Raw genomic sequence first — 22,888 nt, 5'->3', positions numbered from 1 at the left:
CCCCCATCCCAACCATGGTACGTCCCCATGACGGGACCCCCTCAATCATGATTCGTCTCTATGATGGGGCCCCAAAATCATAGTTCATCTTCATGATGTCCCCCCCACCCCCAATGGTTCATCCCTCATCACGGTTCCCCCATTCTTAATCATGGTTCACTCCCCACGGCTTCCCCCCACGATGCCCCCTCCACACCTCCAATGTGGTTCAGCCCACGACAGCCCCTTCCGCTCCGTCCCGCAATGGTTCAGGCCAGGTTGCCTTCTCTCCCCTCACCCTGCCGGCCCTCCCCACGGCGCTGTCCTTCGGCCCATCGCTCCCCCTCATTACCGCCCCCCGATCCCCGTCATGGTTCAGCCTCAGGCGCCCCCAGACCCCTCCAATCGCCCCCCTCCCCGCACCCCTCCCACCCCGCGCTCATGGTCTGACCCGCCGCCCGCCGCTCACGTGACCGCCTGCTGCGGGATTCCGCCCTCTGTGGGTGACGTCAGGGCGCGCGGCGGGAGCGCGGGGGCTGCTGGGACCGATCCCCCTCCCGGCCCTTGCTCCCCCCGCCCCGTCCCCCATGAGCTGGCCGGGGCGGCTCGGCGCCATCGCCCGGGCGGGTGAGCGCGGCGGCTGGCGGGCGCGGCTCGGGGGCTGAGGGGCACCAGCTGCTTCCGCCGTCACTCACTGGGGTCTGGGGTTGAACAGCTGTCATCGGCCCCGGGCCTCTTCACAGGGGTCCTCGACTGAGAGATCAGACGCCCCCCGCCCCCCGAGCGCCTCCCAGGGGCTGAGGGGGGCTAGCCGGCACGGCCGCCCCTTCAAGGAGTGCTCGGCTGTCGGGGCCGGGGCGGCTCCGAGGCCACATGCAGTGACCCTCGTTCGACGGGGACCAGCCGGTCCCGGGGGCTGAGGTCCTGGGCGGGGGTAGCCCTGCTGAGTGACCGCACCGTCCGTCAGGCTGCCGAGCCCCTCACAAGGGCGCTCCGCTGAGGGGCTCCCAGCCGCCTGTGGGGGCGCTGAGCCCCCTCGTTGCCCCTCCAGGTGCCGGCGTGAGCTGCTGTTACCCGTGTGCAGGGTGGGTGTGGGTGGTGGGACCGGCTCGAAGCCCAGCGGGAGAGGCGGTCCCGAGGCTGGCGGTGCCCCCATCCCGCCAGCCGCACCGGGCACCATCGCGCTGCTGCTGCTGCTGCTGCTGCTGCTGCTGCTGCTGCTGCTGCTGCTGCTGCTGGGCGCTGGCGGCCTGCAGGTGTGCCCGGTGCGATCAACCACAGGAGGCCTTGCATGCCGAAGCGGTCGGGTTTGGTGGGTGCTGTGGGAGGCTCGGCGGGGGTCGGGGTGAGCCCCTGCCCGGGCGCCCGAGGGCGAAGCGGGGTGTGCTGGAGCGCAGGCGCTGCGGGGAAGCAGGTGGCGGAGCCGCGCCTGGCTGAGCTTCGCATCCGCCGGCGTTCACCTGGCCGGGTGAAGTGCCTCAAACCTGTTGAGTGGTTAAAGTGGTGCAGTTCTGTGGTAGGACAGGGGCTTGGAGGGATGCCTGGACCCGGCTGGTTTCTGCGGTGACCTTGAGCGAGTGGTTCTTGTGCCTCCTGCTGCATCGCTGCTCCCTGCAGAGAGGAGTGCTGAGCAGTGCAGCCAGGGGAGGGTCTAATTAGTGCTTTTGAGATCGTTTTGAGACACTTGAATGTGTCCAGAGAAAGGCAACAAAGCTGGGGAGGGGTCTGGAGCACAGCCCTGGGAGGAGAGGCTGAGGGAGCTGGGGTTGCTTAGCCTGGAGAAGAAGAGGCTCTGGGGAGACCTTGCTCTTCACAACTACCTGAAGGGAGGTTGTAGTCAGGAGGGGCTTGGTCTCTTCTCCCAGGCACCCAGCACCAGAACAAGAGGACACAGTCTCAAGCTGTGCCAGGGGAGGTTTAAGTTGGATGTTAGGAAGAAGTTCTTCCCAGCAAGAGAGATTGGCCCTTGGGATGTGCTGCCCAGGGAGGTGGTGGAGTCCCCATCCCTGGAGGTGTTCAAGAGGGGATTGGATGTGGCACTTGGAGCCATGGTTTAGTCCTGAGGTGTTGGGTGACAGGTTGGACTTGATGATCTCTGAGGGCTTTTCCAACCTCATTGATTCTATGATTATTTCCAGGCAAAAGGTGGCTGAGTGGTTCTGCCAGCTCTGGGCACAGCACTGGGGATGCTTTTGCTGCTGCTTTAGAATTCCATTCATCTAAGCAACCTGCTGGTTGTTGGGGCAGCACCTCTGAGGCCAGCATCATCTCTGCACGCTGGGAAGCTGCAGGTGAAGCCCTGGAGCTTTCATTCACTCATTCCTTGACTGAATGAGGCTGCCCAAAGGGGTTGTGGAGTCTCCTTCTCTGGAGGCTTTCCAGCCCCATCTGGATGTGTTCCTGTGTGACCTGTGCTGGATTCTATGGCCCTGCTCTGGCAGGGGGGGTTGGGCTTGATGATCTTTGATGGTCCCTTCCAGCCCCTGTGAGCCTGGGACCAGTGACCTTCTTGTGCTCTGAGGAAAACTGTCAGCAACACCTGGGGCTGCTGCCTTTGGAGCAGCTGGTGCCATGGATATGCTGAAGGTCTTCCATGCTCTCAGTGTTCAGCTTGGTTGTTTAGCTGTAGCTGGGTTGGCTTTCCAGAAAGCATCACAAGCTTCAGAAAGGTGGGACTGGTGGCTTTGTAAGGAGCCTGCTAAAAATAGGGAGTGGGATTTTAATCCTAATCCAGGAGACAATTCTTGGTGCTCCAGGGAAACTCTTCTAATCCTCTTTTCTGCTTTGTGAGGGGCCCTCTACCTTCTCTGCAAAGCCTCTCTGCTAATCAGCATTAATTTTGTTTAACTCTTCTGATGTCTGTCCTTTGCTGGTTGTGTTCCTGCCTCCCAGGTAAAACCCAGGGTGAGTTCAGCAGACCAGGAAGTGTTGCTCACCCTGCTGATAAGCTCCTGTGTCCTCCATCAGTGACCACCCCATCAGGAGCTGTGTTTGCCTTCAGTCCCAGGTTTGGCCTCCTGGCCTGCATCAGGAGCAGTGTGGCCAGCAGGAGCAGGGAGGTCATTGTGCCCTGTGCTCAGCACTGCTTGGGCCACACCTTGAGTCCTGTGTCCAGTTCTGGGCCCCTCAGGTTAGGAAAGATGTTGAGATGCTGGAAGGTGTCCAGAGAAGGGCAACAAAGCTGGGGAGGGGTCTGGAGCACAGCCCTGGGAGGAGAGGCTGAGGGAGCTGGGGTTGCTTAGCCTGGAGAAGAGGAGGCTCAGGGGAGACCTTCTTGCTGTCTCCAACTCCCTGAAGGGAGGTTGTGGCCAGGTGGGGGTTGGTCTCTTCTGCCAGGCACCCAGCACCAGAACAAGAGGACACAGTCTCAAGCTGTGCCAGGGGAGATTTAAGTTGGATGTTAGGAAGAATTTCTTCCCAGCAAGAGAGATTGGCCATGGGAATGTGCTGCCCAGGGAGGTGGTGGAGTCCCCATCCCTGGAGGTGTTTAGGGAGAGCCTGGGTGAGGCCCTTGGTGCCATGGTTCAGCTGATCAGATGGTGCTGGGTGCTAGGTTGGACTGGATGATCTCAAAAGTTCTTTTCCAACCTGGCTAATTCTATTCTACCTCCTCCCAGATGAGTCTTTACTTGGCCATCTTGCTGGCTGACTCCAGCTTGCTGTGCCTTTGGTGATACCTGGTGGCTGGGCTGGATCCAGAGCCATTTCAGGAGGTGAGAGACCCTCTGTGGTGGCAGGCTGGTTGCTCTGAAAATGCCACAGTCTGAGCAAAGAGAGGCAGGGAAGAATGAGCTGCTGCTGAAAGTGCAGATGTTGCTGCTGCAGCAGCTTGAAGATGTAACAGGCAGGTGCCTCACTGGGCTGGGCACTGAAGAGGAGATCTGAAAAGCCCCAGAGGCACCAGATTTGGGTTCTCAGGCCTGCTTTTTTGTGTGCTTTACTTGTGGCTGTTGAGGGCTTCAGGTTGCTGGATGAAGAGGAGCTGTGTTGGGCAGGGCTGGGGAAGTGGAGGGTGGGGGTGCAGCCTGGCTCCTTCTTGGGAGCTGTTCCTTGGGGCATGTGTGTACCAAATCTGATGCTGGAGGTGAGAGCTTCTGTGTGGGTTCTCACATCTTGAGGCAGATCATTTCTGGTCACCTTCCCATTGCATCTTCATCTCTGCCTCTCCAGCCCCAAGCATCAGCCCCCAAAGCACTGCACTGTGTTGGGTGCCTTCCAGAAGGGCTGTGTGGGAGTTGGATTTGCTGTGGGCTGGCAGAGATTGCCTCTCTGCCAGCTGGGTGTTTGCCATCTGCTGCCCATGAGCTGCCAGTGGAAATGGCCTTTTTCCCCCCCTCTAAATTAAGTCTTGTTTTCCTCTTCACTTCTGCAGCAGAGGAGGAGGGACATGTTTGGGGAGCAGCCACCTGCATGGCTGTTAGTTTATTTGCAGCCTGTTTGCCAAGGAAGTGTTATCACAGCCCATGGGGCTCCTCTCCCTCTAGTTCTGAGTGTCTGGGGGTGGGGAAAGGGGCAGAAGGTAAAGGAGAGCATCTCCATCATACCCTGACACCTCTGCTCTTCCAGGAAGAAAAGCACCACCAGCACCAGGGTGGCACAGGCCCTGCAGGGTCCCCCCATGGAGGGACATGCTGTTTGGAGGCTTGGCTTTGGTGTGTGTGAGCAGGAGAAGCTTCACTGTCACCTCTGTGGATGGTAGCTTAACTGCTGAGCTGAGGTGAAGGAGTGGCTGGAGGCAGGAGCTGTGCAGGCTGCAGTCCTGAAGGAGAGGAGCATTGCAGGAGGCTTGTGCCAGCAGCAGTGTGGCCAGCAGGGCCAGGACAGGGATTGTGCCCCTGGGCTGGGCACTGGTGAGGCCAGGCCTCGAACATGGGGTGGAGTTTTGGGCCCCTCACCACAAGCAGGACATGGAGGGGCTGGGGCAGGTCCAGGGAAGGGCAGTGAAGCTGGGGAAGGGTCTGGAGAACAGGGCTGGGGAGGAGTGCCTCAGGAAGCTGGGGCTGTTCAGCCTGCAGAAGAGAAGGCTGAGGGGAGGCCTTCTGGCTCTCTGCAGCTATCTGAAAGGTGGCTGGTGCCAGGTGGGGATCAGTCTCTCCTCCCAGGTAACAAGTGGTAGGACAAGAGGGAATGGCCTCAAGTTGTGCCAGGGCAGGTTTAGGTTGGAGATTAGGAAAACATTCTTCCCTGCAAGGGTAGTCAAGGCCTGTCCCAGGCTGCCCAGGGCAGTGCTGGCATCCCTGCCCTCCAGGGATTTGCAGGCCATGGAGATGTGGTGCTGAGGGACAGGGTCTAGTGGTGACCTGGCAGTGCTGAGCCAACAGTTGGGCTTGAGGATCTAAAAGGTTTCTGCCAAGCAAACCCAATCTGTGATTCCAGGGTGAGCTGCTGGCCACAGCCAAGGCTGAGGGAGTCTCTGGAAGAGCTGCCTCAGCTGTGCAGCTGCTGGGTGCCTCTTGGGTGTGCTGTGAGTTTAGCAGCATCATGGCTTGGGGTTTATGCCTGAGGGGCATCAGTGTCATCCAAGAGCCCATCATCAGTCCTGGATGTCTGTTGGTGCCACTGGAGGAGGATGGTGAGCTGTAGACCTCCCAAGGCCATGTCCAGCTTGCACTGGCTGGTGGTCTCACCCAGGAGGTGCCCCAGGCTAAGAAGCTGTGTGCCTTTACACTGCTGTCTGGAGGGGCTGTGGGACCCCTGAGGCTCTGTGCAGAGACAGAGACCCTTCAGCTCTTTGCCCAAGGCCAAGCACCCAGCAGTGAGTCTCCCTCTGGCTTTCCCAGCAGGAGAGCAGGGAGTGGAGGAGAAACCAGGAGAGGAGATTAAAGAGCAGTGAGTGCTTTTCATTGGCCATCTTAAAACTGCAGCTGGGTAATTAAGGCTTTGGCAGCTCACAAATAGCCCAGCTTCTGCTCTCTCCCTCCTGTTGAGCCTGGCCCTGCTGTGAGGAGCTGAGTTTTGGACCTTGGCAGGAAGGGAGTGAAAGCAGAAGGTAAGGAAGCATTGCAGCCTGCTCCCAGGCAGTGCTTTGCCTGCTGCTCCTTCCCCTCCCCACTCTGGGAATGAATGAAATGGTTGTGAGTGATCTGGGCAGCTTTCAAGTCCCTTTTTCTTGTCAGTGCCTGTGGAGGGGTGGCTGAAGTGCTGAGGGAGGAGAGGTGAAAGCTCTTTCTCCTCTGGCTGGGGTCTGCAGGCAGGGCCCAGGGACCTTGTCCTCTGGAGCAGTTCCTGCTGGCACAGAGCACACTGGAGGGGAAGCTGTGCTGGTGGCAGGGTCTGTGCTGGTGGCAGGGTCTGTGCTGGTGGCAGGGTCTGTGCTGGTGGCAGGGTCTGTGCTGGTGGCAGGGTCTGTGCTGGCATCCAGATATCATGTGTGGGGACTTCTGGTGGTGGCCAGGCAGCTGCTGTGATGAAGGAGCAGCAGCTGGGAGCAGGGGTGTTGGAAGGAGCTCTGGGTAGCTCCTCTTTCTTTCCTGGAGTGTTCACAAGCCATGGTCAGGGCTCAGCTGTTTTGGTTCTGTGGGCAGGAGGCACTGGCAGAGGAGAAAGAGATGCTTTAGACAACCAGCCCCCCCCTGCTTCCTTGCTCTGAGCAAGGAGCACTTTGCTGGTGAGGAGGTGCAGGAGGGTGAGCTTTGCTCTGTTGGCATTGCTCATGGAGGCCATGTGGCAATGGGAAGTGAGCAGAGCTGCAGAGTCCAGGGTAGCACAGGCTCCCCAAAGGGCTTCCTGGAGTTCATGCAGCCCCATTGTGTTCCTCAGATGCTGGAGCAGAGTCCAGCAGCACAGTCAGGTACCTGTGGGACTGGGCCTCAGAGAATCCCAGAATGGTTTGGGTTGGAAGGTGCCTTCAAAACTCCTCTAGTCCACCCCCTCTGCACTCAGCAGGGAGGTTGGCACCTAGAGCAGGCTGCTCAGAGCCCCAGACAGCCTGACCTGCAGTGGGTCCAGGGATGGGGCAGCTCCCACCTCTCTGGGCAGCCTGGGCCACTGCATCACCACCCTCAGCATAAAAAGTCTGCCTTCCCTCAGTCTGAATCTCCCCCTTCTGGTAAACCCATCACCCCTTGTCCTGCCACAGCAGGCCCTGCTGGAAAGCCTGTCCCCATCTTACCTCTGAAATGCCACCACAAGCTCCTCCCCAGGCTGAGCAAGCCCAAATGGCTGATCTTGGAGGCTCTCTGTGGCTCTTACACCCACTTGAGCTCAGCCTTGGTGTATGTGCTGCCCAGGGAGGTGCTGGAGTCACCACCACTGGAGGTGTTGAGGAGAGCCTGGATGGGGCCCTTGGTGCCATGGGTTAGTTGATTAGATGGTGCTGGGTGAGAGGTTGGACTGGATGATCTCAAAGGTCTTTTCCAACCTGGTCTGCTCCCTCCTGCTCCCTCCTGCTCCCTCCTGCTCCCTCCTGCTCCCTCCTGCTCCCTCCTGCTCCCTCCTGCTCCCTCCTGCTCCCTCCTGCTCCCTCCTGCTCCCTCCTGCTCCCTCCTGCTCCCTCCTGCTCCCTCCTGCTCCCTCCCTCATCCTTTCCTGCAGGCTGGGGTAAGCTCTGCTCAGACAAGCAGAAGGCATCCCGAGGGAGCCAGGGAAAGCTGCAGTGCTGCCTGATGAGGGGATTTAGGGCTAAGGAGGTATCCAGCTGAGGGTCAGGGAAGCAGCCTGGCTGGATTAGCCTGCCCCACCATCCACAGCTGATTTTGTAAGAGGCAGCCTTTGGCTTAAGGCTGTCTAAAAAGTGATTTGTAAGGTCAGGCTGACATTGCTATGATCTCATTCAAGATGGAAAGGCATTGCACTGCCTGGCAGCTGATTGCTCTCAGGTCACACCCAGCCCAGCAGCTTCAAACTGGAGGGAAAAAGCCCCAACGTTTCCAGGGGCTTTACCTGTTCCAGAAAGGTAATGAATGAAATGGGAGGGGGGGGAAAGGCTTGTTTGATTTGCCCCTCTTGCTTCATCACCTCTGGTGCAGAAGCTGCTGAGTTGCTGTGGATGGGTTGGCATCTTTATTCCCATGGTGAGAATGAGCCTCCTTTCCCTCCCCAGAGAGGCAGCCCCAGGAAGACACCCAGGTTTTGGCAGCAGGGCTTGGACTCTTTGGATCTTTAGAGGTCCCTCCCAGCCCCTACAGTTCTGTGCTTCCATGGCTTGTTTCTTTCTGGCTGGCTGCAGCAAGGTCTGTGTGGCCCCAGGCTGCCTGTTGGGGATTTTCCTGTAACAGGACCCAGACTTGAGCTGGAGTTTGCCTGGAGCTCCAGGCAAAAGGTTATCTGTATCCCAGGTAAGCCCAAAGCCTCACAGGAGTGCTCTGGGGGAGGACACACTGAGCTTCTGGTCTAGGTTTCAGCACTTTGTCTGTCTAGGATAAAGACTTTTGAGTGTGGCTGTTTATCCCTGCACTGATGGGAAACCTGTGACTGCCCCTCACAGGCTTGTAGTTTGTCCCCCTTGGGCTGTAAGTGGGCATCATGAGGGGTGGTCTCCTGGGCATCCCTCATTCAGAGCTGCAGGTGTGTAACACTGGCTGATCTCTGCCCTGGTTTTTGCTGCCAGTGTCTCCTGGAAACCCTCCCCCCATGAAAGGGAAGCAGCTGTGACTGTTCCATCCCCTCCAGTCCTGTCACTCCCTGACAGCCTCACAAGTCCCTCCCCAGCTTTCCTCCTGCTAGAGAAAGTTTTCTCTAGGATTTGGGCCCTAGAGGGACAGGGAAGAATGCTAGGAGAGAACTGGCTGGAGTGACCCCAGTTTGCTGGCAGCTGGACCCAGTCTCAGGCTCCTTTAAGCTCAGTCCCTTGAGAGCAAGTGTTCACCCTGCAGCATTGCACCTCCTGTATTTGTCTGAGGTATTTGTTCCCCAGGTAAGGATCAGGGCCAGCAGCAAGGCAAGGTGAAGCTGTCCTGCTGCATTGCTGCTGGCCTCTGCTGCCTGCTCTCCAAAACAGTGTCCAAGTGCTCAGAGTTGCCAGCCTGGGCCTTGTGCAGCAGCACAGAGCTGGCAGCTCCCTCTGGCTGCAGCCAGTCTGCTGATTCAATACTTCTTCACATTTCCTTCTAGTTCCTGCTCTCCCACTTCCCTCCTCTCAGCTCCAGGCCTGTGTTTCACCACCACTGCAGGTTTGCCTGCAGAAATTCATACCCAAGGGTGAAGGATAGGCACTGCTGGGCTTGAGCCCCTCTGGGAATCCACAGCTGTGCTTTGGGCAGTTCTGGGCCCCTCAGGTTAGGAAAGATGTTGAGATGCTGGAAGGTGTCCAGAGAAGGGCAACAGAGCTGGGGAGGGGTCTGCAGCACAGCCCTGTGAGGAGAGGCTGAGGGAGCTGGGGTTGCTTAGCCTGGAGAAGAGGAGGCTCAGGGGAGACCTTCTTGCTCTCTACAACTCCCTGAAGGGAGGTTGTAGCCAGGTGGGGGTTGGTCTGTTCTCCCAGGCATCCAGCACCAGAACAAGAGGACACAGTCTCAAGCTGTGCCAGGGGAGGTTTAGGCTGGAGGTGAAGAAGTTCTTCCCAGCAAGAGAGGTTGGCCATTGGGATGTGCTGCCCAGGGAGGTGGTGGAGTCACCATCCCTGGAGGTGTTTAGGGAGATCTTGGATGAGGCACTTGGTGCCATGGTTCAGCTGATCAGATGGTGTTGGGTGCTAGGTTGGACTGGGTGATCTCAAAGGTCTTTTCCAACCTGGCTAATTCTATTCTACCTCCTCCCAGATGAGTCTTTACTTGGCCATCTTGCTGGTTGACTCCAGCTTGCTGTGCCTTTGGTGATACCTGGTGGCTGGGCTGGATCCAGAGCCATTTCAGGAGGTGAGAGACCCTCTGTGGTGGCAGGCTGGTTGCTCTGAGTGGTTCAGGTGATCAGAAGGTGTTGGGGGAGAGGTTGGGCTCAATGATCTCTGAGCTCTTTTCCAGCCTGCTTCATTCTATTCCAGCTCTGCTTTTCTTGGCTGTGTCTGACTGGCAGTGTGTATTTCTGGTGTCTTTGCAGCCATGCAGGGACCAAGACCAGTGGTTCTGAGTGGCCCATCAGGTGCAGGCAAGAGCACTTTGCTGAAGAAGCTGCTCAGGGATTATGAGAACATCTTTGGCTTCAGTGTCTCCCGTGAGTGCCTCTGGGGAAGGGCTCTGGAGGAGCTGGGAAGTCCAGGGGAGCAAAATGAGCTTCCCTTTTGTGTTGCTCCCTCCTCAGCCTCTCACCTCACTCCAAACTAAATCTTACCTGTTTTCCTCAGGATTTCATCTTGGTAGATGTTTCTTTTGCTGCCCCCTGCCTAGGCTGCTTGGACCTTGGCAGCTGCTGCTCTACAAGTGCTTACAGGGGATCAGAGCCTTGTGTTGGGCTGACTCCTGGTCCTGAGTGAAATCATCATCAGTGTTACCCTCCCTGCTCACCACCAGGCCCTGCTAGGTGTGCAGAGCTGCTGCTTAAAATAATCCTGGTGTGGAAAGTTCCCAGCAGGTTCCCAAGGTTTTTCTGCACCCAGAGAAACCATCCACAGCATTTGTTCACCTGCCTTGTGGGGGGATTTGCCCTTAAGCTTGTAGGTGCTGCCACAAGCCTTTAAGATGAAGAGCACAGTGAAGTAGGGCACCTCTGATTCCCTTCACTGAGGCAGAGGTTTGAGTAACAGCTCTTGGATTACACAGGAAAGCTTCAGCAGAGCTGGAAACTGAGCCCAGCCTCCACACTGGCTGCTTAGCCCCTAGCAATCCTCACTGATTGTGCTCAGGTGATTTAGGACTCTTGGCTGGCTATGTTTAGTCCATGTCCAGGGCTAAACTCCAGCAGTTGCTTTATCAGCCAGTGACTCCTCCCTAGCAGAGAAAGGATCAGGAAGAGGAGAGCAGAGCCATGGGCTGAGCTGCAAGTGGGTGTGATGAAACAACAGAGCTGATGCTAATACAAAGGGAACCAAGTTACACTCAGCCCAGTCAAGGTTCACACCAAATGGGAAGGCAGCCCTCAAGAGTAGGGGAAGGACTGGGGCCAGAGGGAGAAGGGAGCTCAAGCAGGAGGCTCCTCTTCCTCCACAAACTTCTCCCTTTACACTGAGCATGATGTTGCTGGTCTGGGATACACTGGGTCACTCTGCTGCCAGTGACCTGCAGCCATGGGACTCTGTCCCAGCAAGAGCAGGCCAGGCTGGCTGTGTGGTGCTGTGTTCCACTGCCCAGTTCCTGAGGCTGGGCTTGTTTGAAATAGATCCTGGCTGATCAATTGACTCCTGATTGGGTTAGTCTGCTGTGGCTGTGGGTTTAGTTCTTTGATGCCATGAGCACTTACAAGGCTTTGGTGTTGTTTTCCTTCACAGATACCACAAGGCAGCCAAGACCTGGAGAAGTAAATGGCAAAGGTGAGTGTGCTGCAGCTGGGCCTGGCTCCTCTGGCTCAGCAAGGAGGCAGAGAATCAAGAAGGTTGGAAAAGACCTCAGATCATCAAGTCCAACCTGTCACCCAACACCTCATGACTACTAAACCATGGCTCCAAGTGCCACAACCAAGCCTTTTTTGAACACCTCCAGGGATGGGGACTCCACCACCTCCCTGGGCAGCACATTCCAATGGCCAATTACTCTCTCTGGGAAGAACTTTCTCCTCACCTCCAGCCTAAACTTCCCCTGGCACAGCTTGAGACTGTGTCCTCTTGTTCTGGTGCTGGTTGCCTGGGAGAAGAGACCAACCCCCACCTGGCTACAACTTCCCTTCAGGGAGTTGGAGAGAGCAAGAAGGTCTCCCCTGAGCCTCCTCTTCTGCAGGCTAAGCAACCCCAGCTCCCTCAGCCTCTCCTCCCAGGGCTGTGCTCCAGACCCCTCCCCAGCTTTGCTGCCCTTCTCTGGACACATTCAAGTGTCTCAATGTCCTTTCCAAACTGTGCACAGGACTCCAGCTGTGGCCTCAGCAGTGCTGAGAACAGGGCACAATGACTTCCCTGCTCCTGGTGGCCACACTCCTCCTGCTGCAGGCCAGGATGCCCTTGGCCCTCCTGGCCACCTGGCTGTTCCATCACTTTCTGTGTAGTCCCTGCATGAATCCCTCCAGTGGATAAGTCACAGAATCACAGAAGTGTTTGGCTTGGAAAGAGCCTTAAAGATCATCCAGTTCCAATCCCCTGCCATGGGCAAGGCCATCTCCTAACAGACCAGGTTGCTCAGGGCCCCAGCCACAGCTTCTCTGGGCAGCCTGTTCCAGTGCCTCACCACCTTCAGGGGAAACAATTCCTTCCTGCCCTCTAGTTCTGTGTTTGCAGGGTTCATTTCCTTAGGCAGATGTTCAGTGCTGATGTATTTGGGTGTGTTGGGAACCCACAAACACTTCTGCTCTTCACCTCAGTGGCAATGAGGCTGCAGCCACCTGCAGCTGTTCTGCAGCATGTGCCCTGCCTTGAGGAGGTAATGAAGAGGGATGGACTTTGCAGACCAAAAGCCAACTGAGTGGTGCAATGCTGGCAGGGGCAGAGCACAGGCTGCAGCTTTCTCTTCTGGACACCATCTCTGTGAGCTGCTGGCTGAGGTGTGCAGGGCAGGACTCTCAGTTTAGGCACCCTGGTGCCTGACTTGTTTGGTTTTTCTCCCCCAAGGTAGCTCTGGTGAGGTCCCTCCAAAGTGCCCCAGGCTTTGGGAGATGCAGCTGCTCAGTGAGATGCCTTTGTCTGAGTTGTGCCCAGCTGCTCTGCTCTGCTCTTTTGTGGCTGGTGTCTTTCAGAGGGAGCCACATGAGGCTTGCTCTTCATCTCCTCTGGCAGGTTGCAGTCTGAGGGGAAAGGCAGGAATCTTTGCAAGACAGAGCAGCATTGCTTTTTAGTTGGATTGGTTTTGATGTCCCTTTCATCTGCCTTTGTCCCACCCCAGGCTTTCATCACAAACCCTTTCAGATGAAGGGCCCTGGCAGTGTTTTCCACACCTGTGGGAGTGGGGAGGGGGAGCTCCCACTGCACCAGAAAGGGGAAAGGGCATGAAGGAGAGGGTGCAGCAGCTTTGTAGCCACACATCTAAGCTCCAAAAGATGTTGAGCAGGTGCCTGGGCAGTTGGTGTGGAGAGAGGCTGTGATGTGTGGTAGTTAGGAAGGAGATGGTCTGCAATCTGACAGCGCTCTCCACGGTGGGGGTTGTGTTGTTTGTCACTGGCTTCCTTCCTGGGTATCCTTCTGAGCACAAACTTCACCTTCAAAGCTGTTCATTCCTGCCTGCCTTTCCTGTGTTGCTCCTCCAGATTATCACTTTGTGTCCAGAGAGGAAATGCAGAAAGAAATTGCTGCTGGAGAATTCATTGAGCATGCAGAGTTCTCTGGGAACATGTATGGGACAAGGTAAGTGCTTCAGCTGCTCTCACTGCTGAGCTCCAGTGGTGCTGGGCAGCTAGGAGGGGGGTGAAGGGAGCAATATTTTAACCTGGCTGCACTCTTTCCCCCCCCAGCCACACAGATTCTCCTCTCCTTTTGATGCTGGGGGCCTTGACAGCTTTATTAAGGCAGCAAAAACAATCATAGAATCAAGCAGGTTGGAAAAGACCTCAGAGATCATCAAGTCCAACCTCTTACCTAACACCTCAGGACTAACTAAACCAAGTGCCACATCCAGTCCCTTTTTGAACACCTCCAGGGCTGGTGACTCCACCACCTCCCTGGGCAGCACATCTCAGTGGCCAATGGTAGCACATAAGACCCTTAATGGGAAGCTTGTGAGTTCAAGCCTGCAGTGGGCACTGTTGTCCTCCCTACTCTAATCATGAGGTCTGTGGTGACAGGTTGGACTCGATGATCTTTGAGGTCTCTTCCAACCTTAGTGATACTGAATACTGAATACTGAACTTTCTCCTCACCTCCAGCCTAAGCTTCCCCTGGTGCAGCTCTTGTTCTGGTTGCCTGGCAGAAGTGGCCAGCCCCCACCTGGCTACAGCCTCCTTCGAGGTAGTTGTAGAGAGCAAGAAGGTCTCCCCTGAGCCTCCTCTTCTCCAGGCTAACCACCCCCAGCTCCCTCAGCCTCTCCTCCCAGGGCTTGTCCTTCCCAGTAGCTTGCAGAGTTAGCTCCTCAATGAAGTCATCATTGGGTTAAATTCTTTTTAGCTTCCAGTGTTTGAGGGCTGCTGGAGTGGTTCCTACACTTAGCACCTTCCTCACACAGAGATGATTTTCACAGGTTATTTACACTCCCTAATATTCTCCAAGTGCTTGCAGAGAGCAGGGGCTGGAATGGAGACTTCCTCTCCTCACCCTTGCATTGCCTGATGGCCCTGAGTAGGAGCAGTTCAGGAGGTGACATCTCTGTTGTCTGCCCTCAAGCAAATATCTCTGCTGCTTACAACCAGCTAAACTGCATGGCCCCTTTGAGTGGGGCTGCAAGAATGAGGTGGGGTTTGAGGCAGCATTGCCTTGGGGCTGAGGCTCAAGACAATACTTGGCTGCAGTGTTAATTAGCAGTCAGATGTCTAATTACTGGGAGAAGATTGTGGCACTGGAGGAAAGAGCCTGCTGAGGGGGAGAGTGAAATGTTTCTTGAGATGCTTCCTCAGTTACATCCCAGAATGGTAGGGGTTGGAAGGGGGACTCTGGGGATCATCCAGCCCAAAGTCCCCTGCCAAAGCAGGGCCACCCTGGCAGGTCACCCCTGGGTGATGAGGTTCTGAAGGAGGGCAGCCTGGGCCAGTGATCTGTCATCCTCACAGCTAAGAAGTTTCTCCTCATGTTCAGCCAGAGCCTGCTGTTTCCTTCTGAGCATGGTGTCCCCATGGGAGGTGCCAAGGTGTTCCAGAAGCCTGGAGGTGATGGCACTCTGGGGCATGGCTTGGTGGGGTTGGCTTGGTGGCTGGAGTTGGTGATCTCAGAGGCCTTTTCCAAGCCTGTGGTCAGGCCCCAGACTGAGCATGCAGGAGGTGTGCTGAGCATTTTGCCTTGCAGTAATGTGGCTGTTTCATACAAGGTGTCCTGCTGTCCCCACAGCTAAGGGCAGCCTCACAGGGGTCAGGCTGTGGTCCCTCTAAGCCTGATGAAGGAGCACCAATCCCTTCCCTGCCCCAGCCTTGACACCTCAGTGTCACTGCTTTGGCAAGAGAAAGAAAACCTGACAGCTCATCCTCCAGCTACTCAGAACCATGGAGAAACTGAGTTCAGGCTCCCTAATCCCTGACTCATCCTGTGCAGGACAGGCTTCTGTCCTTCTGGTGTGTCCTTAATCCAGCCAGCCACAGGCTGGAGGAGCTGGCTGCTTTCTGATGTGCACCCACAGTTGATTGTGGGTGCCTGCAGTTCCCTTGAACTCTGCAGCCATCTGGGACCTCAACCACATGAAATTGCACACCTGGCTTTGTTTCAGAGCTGCTTGCCCTCCCTTTGGTCCCCCCTGCATATTCCTGTCTGTGGTGGTGGCTGGGCAGGGGGAGAGGCTGGAATTAACCCCAAACCCCACAGACACCACAGCTTCTTTGAAGCCCCTGGAAGTTGGAGGCTGAAATCAGAGTGCAGACCTGGGGCTTCAGGGCAGGGTTTAGTGGGCATGGTGGAGTTGGGTTGGTGTTGGACTTGATTGTCTCAGAGGCCTTTTCCACCCTGAATGGTTCTGTGATCTCTTTCCCAGGGCTCTGGGGGCTGCTGGCTCTTTGTGGATCAGTTGCAGCAGTTGATGCCTTCTGACCCCAGACACAGCCTGCAGCTTTTAAGTGGCAGACCAAGCCCTTTGGGGGGGTTTGTGGCTTTGCAGTGGACAGGGCTCAGATCTGGGCTTGTGCTGCTGCTCAGCCAGGCAAGGCAGCAAACACCTCTGTGTGTATGGGGCACAGACTGGTCTGGTGGCTTCACCTCAGCGTTCTCCTTGGGGTTTGTGCTCTGTGTTGAGGGACTCCTGGGTCAGAAGGAAAGTCACCAGCCACCTCTATGCCCCTGCATGGCTCCATCTCAGCAGGGGCTCTGCAGGCAGTAGATCTGCTGCACTGACCAGGCCTGGAGGCTGCCTGCCTGCTCTTCCCCACCAGCCAGCATGAGGAGCTAAGGATTGGAGCAGTGATAGTCCCCCTGATTGGCACCAGTGAGGTCAGCCCCAAATGCTGTGTTCACTTCTGGGTTCCTCACTCCAAGAAGGACACTGAGGTGCTGCAACATGTCCAGAGAAGGGCAGCAAAGCTGCTGAAGGGTCTGGAGAACAGGGCTGGGGAGCTGAGGGACCTGGGGTGTTCAGCCTGAAGATTGCTGAGGGGAGGCCTTCATGACAGGAGGTTGGAGTGAGGTGGGGTTGGCCTCTTCTCCCAAGGCACAAGTGATTGGACAAGAGGAAATGGCCTCAGGTGGCACCAGAGGAGGTTTAGGTTGGACATGAGGAACAATTTCCTCTCCAAAAGGTTGTTAAGCCCTGGCCCAGGCTGCCCAGGGCATGGTGGAGGGCCTGAAAAGCCATCAGATGTGGTGCTGAGGGCTGTGCTTTAGCAGTGCCCTGGCAGTGCTGGGTTAAGGGTTGGATGTGATCTGAAAGGTCTCTTCCACCCAAACCAATTCTGTCACTGCCTCAGGCTGCTCTGTGGCTCAGCCAGGTTTTGCCAGCCTCTCTAGAAGGAGACAGCAGCTCACTGCCTTGCAGTTAGCAAGAGCAGAGCAGACTCTCCCTTCATTTCCACCACAGTTTGGATGCAGAGGAGCCCTGGGAGGTGAAGACCTGCTGCTGAGGGGGACACCCCAAACCTGCCCTGCTCTGCCTGGGTGCTCTGAGCCCCTGAGACACAGGCTCCAGCTGTGCCAGGGGAGGTTTAGCCTGGATGTTAGGGAGAAGTTCTTCACAGGAGGAGAGATTGGCCTTTGGAATGTGCTGCCCAGGGAGGTGGTGGAGTCCCCATCCCTGGAGGTGTTTAGGGGGAGCCTGGGTGGGGTGCTGGGTGCCATGGGTTAGCTGATCAGGACGCTGCTGGGTGCTAGCTTGGGCCGGATGATCTCAAAGGTCTTTTCCAACCTGGTTAATTCTATTTCTATTCTTCCCTCTCTCCTCTGTCCCCAGTAAAGGTGCAGTGCAGGCTGTTCAGGCCCAGAACCAGATCTGTGTCCTGGACATTGACATCCAGGGGGTGAAGAACATCAAGCAGACAGAGCTGAACCCCATCTACATCTCGGTGCAGCCTCCCTCCATCGCCATCCTGGTGAGCGCCTGCCTTCCTTTGCCGTTAGGCGCTTAGAGGTAATCAGCACCTCGCTCTGAAGCCACAGGGCTTCCTCCTTCCCCCCTCCCTGTGCTCTGGGGGGGCTGCACAACACGTGGGGAGGACATTCCTGAGCTCACTGTGACCTCCAGCTCCCCAGGGCCAAATCCCTCCTGTGCCGCGGGGTTCGAGTCTCTCCTGAGCGGTTTCCACCCCTTGGCTTATGGACAGCTTTTAAGGGCAGGAGTTGTGCTGGGGAGGGAAGGGGGTTTGTGCTGAGATTTACCTCCAGGAGCTGAAGTTCAGCCAAGGGAGGCTGGGTCCCTGCAGCACCACAAGTCTTATACCCACCCAGGTCTTGTGACTGCGGTGTGCCTCTCGCCAGCGGAAGTCGCTGTCGTGGTTCAGGGAGGGATGTGGCCTTGCTGAAGCCACACAAGGAGTGCAGGGTGGTGAAGGCCCCCACTCCTGCTCTCCTGGCTTGCCCTCAGGAGATCAGGCACTCTGGTTCCCTGTTGAGTTTGTGGAGGAGGAAACCACCAGCACCAGACACCATAGCCCAGCAGATTGTCTCTCCCAGCACTACCTGCAGACAAAACCACAGTGACAAAACAACAAACTCCCACCCCCAAACAACCAAACAACCCCAACCAACCAAAAACCCAACAAAACACCACCAACCCCCCCCCCCCCAATCAATCAAAACACCACCAACCCCCCCCAATCAATCAAAACACCACCAACCCCCCCCCAATCAATCAAAACACCACCAACCCCCCCCCCTATCAATCATAGAATCAATAAGGTTGGAAGAGACCTCAAAGATCATCAAGCCCAACCTGTCACCCAACACCTCCTGACTAACTAAACCATGGCACCAAGTGCCATGTCCAGTCTCCTCTTGAGCACCTCAAAACACCACCAACCCCCCCACCAATCATCACAACACCCCCAACCCCCCCAGTCAATCAAAACACCCCCAACCAATCAAACCACCACCAACCCCCCAATCAATCAAACCACCATCATCCTCCCCAATCAATCAATCAAAACCCCCCCAACCAATCAAACCACCACCAACCCCCCCAATCAATCAAACCACCATCATCCTCCCCAATCAATCAAACACCCCTAACCAATCAAACCACCTCCAACCCCCCCAACCAATCAAACCACCACCAACCCCCCCAATCAATCAAACCACCATCATCCTCCCCAATCAATCAAAACCCCCCAACCAATCAAACCACCACCAACCCCCCCAACCAATCAAACCACCATCATCCTCCCCAATCAATCAAAACACCCCCAACCAATCAAACCACCTCCAACCCCCCCAATCAATCAAACCACCATCATCCTCCCCAATCAATCAAAACACCCCCAACCAATCAAACCACCTCCAACCCCCCCCAGTCAACCAATCAAACCACCTCCAACCCCCCCCAGTCAATCAATCAAACCACCTCCAACCCCCCCAACCAATCAAACCACCTCCAACCCCCCCAACAAATCAAACCACCTCCAACTCCCCCCAGTCAACCAATCAAACCACCTCCAACCCCCCCAATCAATCAAACCACCTCCACCCCCCCCCAACCAATCACACCACACACACACACCTCCCCCAGCCAAACAAAAGGGGATCCAAAGAGCCTGGGAGGCAGAGCCCTGGCTTGGGAGATCCTGAGCCCAAACTCAGCTTGGCCTCTGCTTTGCTCAGGGCTGTAAGTGATGCCCCCTGCAGAGCACTGCTTCCCAGGCCCTTGGTGGGCAGCAGCAGCAAATGGCAGGCAGCCCTGGGTGGGGGTTGGCTTCCTGGGGCAGCCCTTGGAGCCTGCCCCTCTGGCATGTGCTTGTCCTTGGCTGCAGGAGCAGCGGCTCCGGGACCGCAAGACCGAGACAGAGGAAAGCCTGCAGAGGCGGCTGGCTGCGGCGCGCGTCGACTTGGAGCTCAGTAAGGCCAGGCAGCTCCCAGGCTCTGCCCCCTGGGAGGAGAGGTGCTGGGGGTTTAAGAGCCAGGCTGGGGGGGAAATGCTGTGGCTCACAACATTTAGGAGCTGGGGGGTTTAGTGCATGAAAGGTTTGGATCGCCACAGCCTCGAGCGCTGCTCCGCGCCTGGGGAGCATGGCTGGAAAGCTGCCCAGCAGAGAAGGACCTGGGGGTGGTGACTGGCTGGCAGCCAGCTGAAGAGGAGCTAAGGGGCTGCCAAGCAGGCCACCAGCACCCTGCCTTGCATCAACAGTTGTGTGGTCAGCAGGGCCAGGGCAGGGATTGTCCCCCTGGACTTAGCGCTGGTGAGGCCACAGCTTGATTCCTGGGCTCAGTTTTGGCTCCCTCGCTCCAAGAAAGACATTGAGGGGCTGGAGTGTGTCCAGAGCAGGGCAGGGAAGCTGGGGAAGGGTCTGGAGAGCAGGGCTGCTGAGGAGCTGCTGAGGGAGAGCTGGGGGTGCTCAGCCTGAAGAAAAGGAGGTCGAGGGGAGACTTTCTGTCTTGCTGCAGCCTGGTAGGAGCTGGTGTCCTCTCCCAAGGAATGAGGAAATGGCCTCAGGTTGTACCAGGGGAGGTTTAAGCTGAGCATCAGGAAAAATTGCTTCTCAGAAAGGGCTGCAAAGACCTGGCCCAGGCTGCCCAGGGCAGTGGGGAAGGCCCTGTCCCTGGAGGGGTTTCCAAGCCATGTAGATGGGGTGCTGAGGGCCATGGTTTAGTGGTGACCTGGCAGGGCTGGGTTAAGGGTTGGACTTGACAGTCTGAAAGGCCTTTTCCAGCCTGAAAGATTCCAGCTGACATTCTCCAAGGAGTTAGAATCGATAAGGTTGCTAAAGGCCTCAAAGATATCAAGTCCAAGCTGTTACCTAATACCCAACACCTCCTGACAACTAAACCATGGCTCCAAGTGCCACATCCAATCCTGTTTTGAGCACCTCTAGGGCTGGTGACTCCACCACCTCCCTGGGCAGCACATCCCAGTGGTCAATCTCTCTTTCAGTGAAGAACTTTCTCCTCACCTCCAGCCTAAACCTCCCCTGGCACAGCTTGAGACTGGGTCCTCTTGTTCTGGTGCTGGGTGCCTGGCAGAAGAGACCAACCCCCACCTGGCTACAACCTCCCTTCAGGGAGTTGGAGAGAGCAGGAAGGTCTCTCCTGAGCCTCTTCTGCAGGCTAAGCAACCCCAGCTCCCTCAGCCTCTCCTCCCAGGGCTGTGCTGCAGACCCCTCCCCAGCTTTGTTGCCCTTCTCTGGACACCTTCCAGCAGCTCAGTGACCTTCTTAAGGAATGATGAGAGATGACATGGCAGAAATGTTCTCCTCTGACTCCTCTGTCCTCTCCTTCCCAGGTAAAGAGCCTGGCCTGTTTGACTTGGTCATCATTAATGATGACTTAGAAAAAGCCTATTCTGAATTGAAGGAAGTGCTCCTGGAGGTGAGTTCCTGGGGGTTTCCTGCCTCACTGCCCAGGCAGGCCTGACCTCTGGGCTGAGCAGGTGAGGGGCTGCTATAGGAAGCCACTGAAATGTGACCTCATGCCCACACTTGGTCTGGTTTGAGCTGCTGAGTGGTGCCCTTGAGCACAGGTCCTGTGTGAATGATGATGGAGCAGTGGCCTAAGAGTGGGAAACAGATCTCTGAGAGGAGGAAAGGTTGAGACACCCTGGGGCTGTTGAGTCTGGAGGAGAGCAGTCCCAGAGGGGATCTGAGCAATGCTCAGCAAGACCTGAAAGCTGGGGGGCAAGAGGCTGGGGCCAGACTCTTCTCAGTGGTGCCCAGGGACAGGACCAGGGGGAACAGCACAAACTGGGAGCCAGGAGGTTCCATCCAAACATGAGGAACAATTTCACCATGAGGGTGCCAGAGCCCTGGCCCAGGCTGCCCAGAGAGGTTGTGGAGCCTCCTTCTCTAGAGAGTTCCAAACCCACCTGGACATTGTGCTCCTGGGCAAGCTGCTGTGGCTGCCCTGCCTCAGCTGAGGGCTGGAGTGGATGATCTCCCTTCCAGCCCCCACCAGTGTGGGGTTGTGTAATCCAGCATGATGCTGGGTAAGGATCAGGACAAACAGTGTGGAAGAGATGTGCTGTCTCTGAAGAGCCTCCAAGGCAAGCCCTGCCTTGCCCCAAGGCTCAGCTGGGAGCTCTGAGCTTGGTGCTGTGGAGCTTCTGAGGAGAGGATGGCTTGTGGTCTGCAGAGCTGGGAAACCAGGAGCTGCTCCCAGGGAGTGGCAGGGGCTGAACTGCTCTCCTGATCTCCTTGCAGGAAATCCAGAAGACCCAGGAGTCCAGGAAGTGCTGAGCTGAGGCTGCTTGGACCTGGTCACTTTGCACAGCATCCCCACAGCACGTGGCACCCCCTGGTTCCGAGAGACATTCCCTCTAGCCTGCCCCTCCTCCCACCTCGCTCTAGGACGTTTCTATTAAAAGGAAAGAAAACCACAAGGTGGCCACAGCTGTGTGTCTGTTCCCCACGTGCTCAGCACAGCCTCTCCCAGCCTTGCTGCTTGGGAAGTGAGCACCATGGCAGCTGGCCCAAGGGCAGAGGTGTCCCCCGGGGCTGGAGGGGAGCTGCCAGGCTCGGGAGGTGCACAGCACCTGCAGACAGCACCTTCCATCTTGGCACAAATGTTGGCACCCCCTTGCTCCTTCTGGTTCCTGCTTCCTTCTGCAGATCTGCCTGCAGCTCCCTGGGGTGTTTCTGCTGCCCTTGGCCTCTCTGGTGGTGTCTTGTGTGGCCCTGGTGAGCAGCTGGGGAAGCCTCGAGGAGGAGGTGGTGTGTTGGCAGGACGTGAGCTGTCCACTGCCTTTCTTCTGCTGGAGCAGGGTTGTGAGTTTGTCCTCCTCAGCCAGTCCTGGCAGCAGTCTCTGCTTCTTGTTCCACTTCAGTTTGGGTGGGGTTTTAGATGCTCTGATACCTACAGGTTGAGGGATAAAACAGTTCCCTTGCCAAGCTCTGCAGCCTTTTGGATTGCTATGCTTGAGGGCAGCAGTAAATCCTTCCTGGCCCAGGGCCATCTGATCCAGCCACTGTTCTTGTCCTGCTCTCTGCCTTGAGCTGTGGAGAGCTGTGTCTGACTTGTTGGGAGAGGATGCTTTGCACTCCAGCTTTCTTCAGCCTTCTCTTGATGCTCTCAAGTCACTCCTGAGCCCTTTGGTCCCTCTCCCAGCTTGTGTCCTGAGCTTCCTTGGAAGGGCTGCGTCCTCACTGCCCTTGCACTCAAAGCACCTCAACTTGTGCCAGGGGTGAGGGTGGGAGAGAGCTGAGCAGTGTTGTCTCAAGTACCTCCAGGTGGTTGACCTAGTTTTGAGCTGCAGGGAAAGAGCAACCACTTGTGAGGTCACTTGTCCCAGAGCTTGTCCTGGAGGATGCAGATGGTTTGTGCTTGGTCCTGAGGAGAGGCAGAGCTGCCATCCCCCAGCCAGCTGCCAGCTGTGTCCCCACCAACCAAACCCCCATCGAGCTGGTGTCATGCAGGCCATGGACAGCTGGGCCATGGACATGCAGGCCATGGACAGTGCCAGGCTGTGGTGTTTTGGCACAGGCTCCCTAGGCAGGGTGGTTCCATCCCTGTCCCTGGAGCTGTTTCAAAGATGCAGAGATGTGGTGCTGAGGGATGTGGTTTAGCAGCAGACTCAGTGGAGTTAGAGACTGCTTGGACTTGGTCTTAAAGGCCTTTTCCAACCAAAAGGATGCTGTGGTTCTATGACTTTGTCCTCTCCAAACCCACAGCTGGCCAGGCCAGGCTTGGACCTTAACACTCAGCTCTTCATATCCCATCTTTCCCCCTCACCCAGCTGCTCTGCTCCAGCAAGCTGAGCCC

General features: G+C 56.7%; 1 protein-coding gene across 3 annotated transcripts; it reads left to right on the top strand.

The window, feature by feature from the left end:
* The first annotated feature begins 486 nt into the window (after positions 1-486).
* Positions 487-21,502, top strand: GUK1 (guanylate kinase 1). Of its 3 annotated transcripts, none has more exons than XM_054171420.1 (8): positions 487-606; positions 9,955-10,068; positions 11,279-11,320; positions 13,177-13,273; positions 16,941-17,079; positions 18,952-19,036; positions 20,418-20,503; positions 21,331-21,502. In XM_054171420.1, exons 1-8 carry the CDS (start codon positions 567-569, stop codon positions 21,364-21,366), a joined length of 639 nt encoding a protein of 212 aa, XP_054027395.1. In that variant the 5' UTR covers positions 487-566; the 3' UTR covers positions 21,367-21,502. The 3 variants fall into 3 exon arrangements, with proteins under 3 accessions (XP_054027395.1, XP_054027396.1, XP_054027397.1); XM_054171421.1 differs by lacking the exon at positions 487-606 and adding an exon at positions 5,741-5,968; XM_054171422.1 differs by lacking the exon at positions 487-606 and adding an exon at positions 9,679-9,773.
* The last annotated feature ends 1,386 nt before the right edge of the window (positions 21,503-22,888 follow it).

The sequence above is a fragment of the Dryobates pubescens genome, chromosome 21 (assembly GCF_014839835.1).
Source record: "Dryobates pubescens isolate bDryPub1 chromosome 21, bDryPub1.pri, whole genome shotgun sequence".
Classification (NCBI taxonomy): Eukaryota; Metazoa; Chordata; class Aves; order Piciformes; family Picidae; genus Dryobates; species Dryobates pubescens.
Note: the sequence above shows the minus strand (reverse complement) of the source record. Positions and strands in the feature narration are given on the sequence as shown.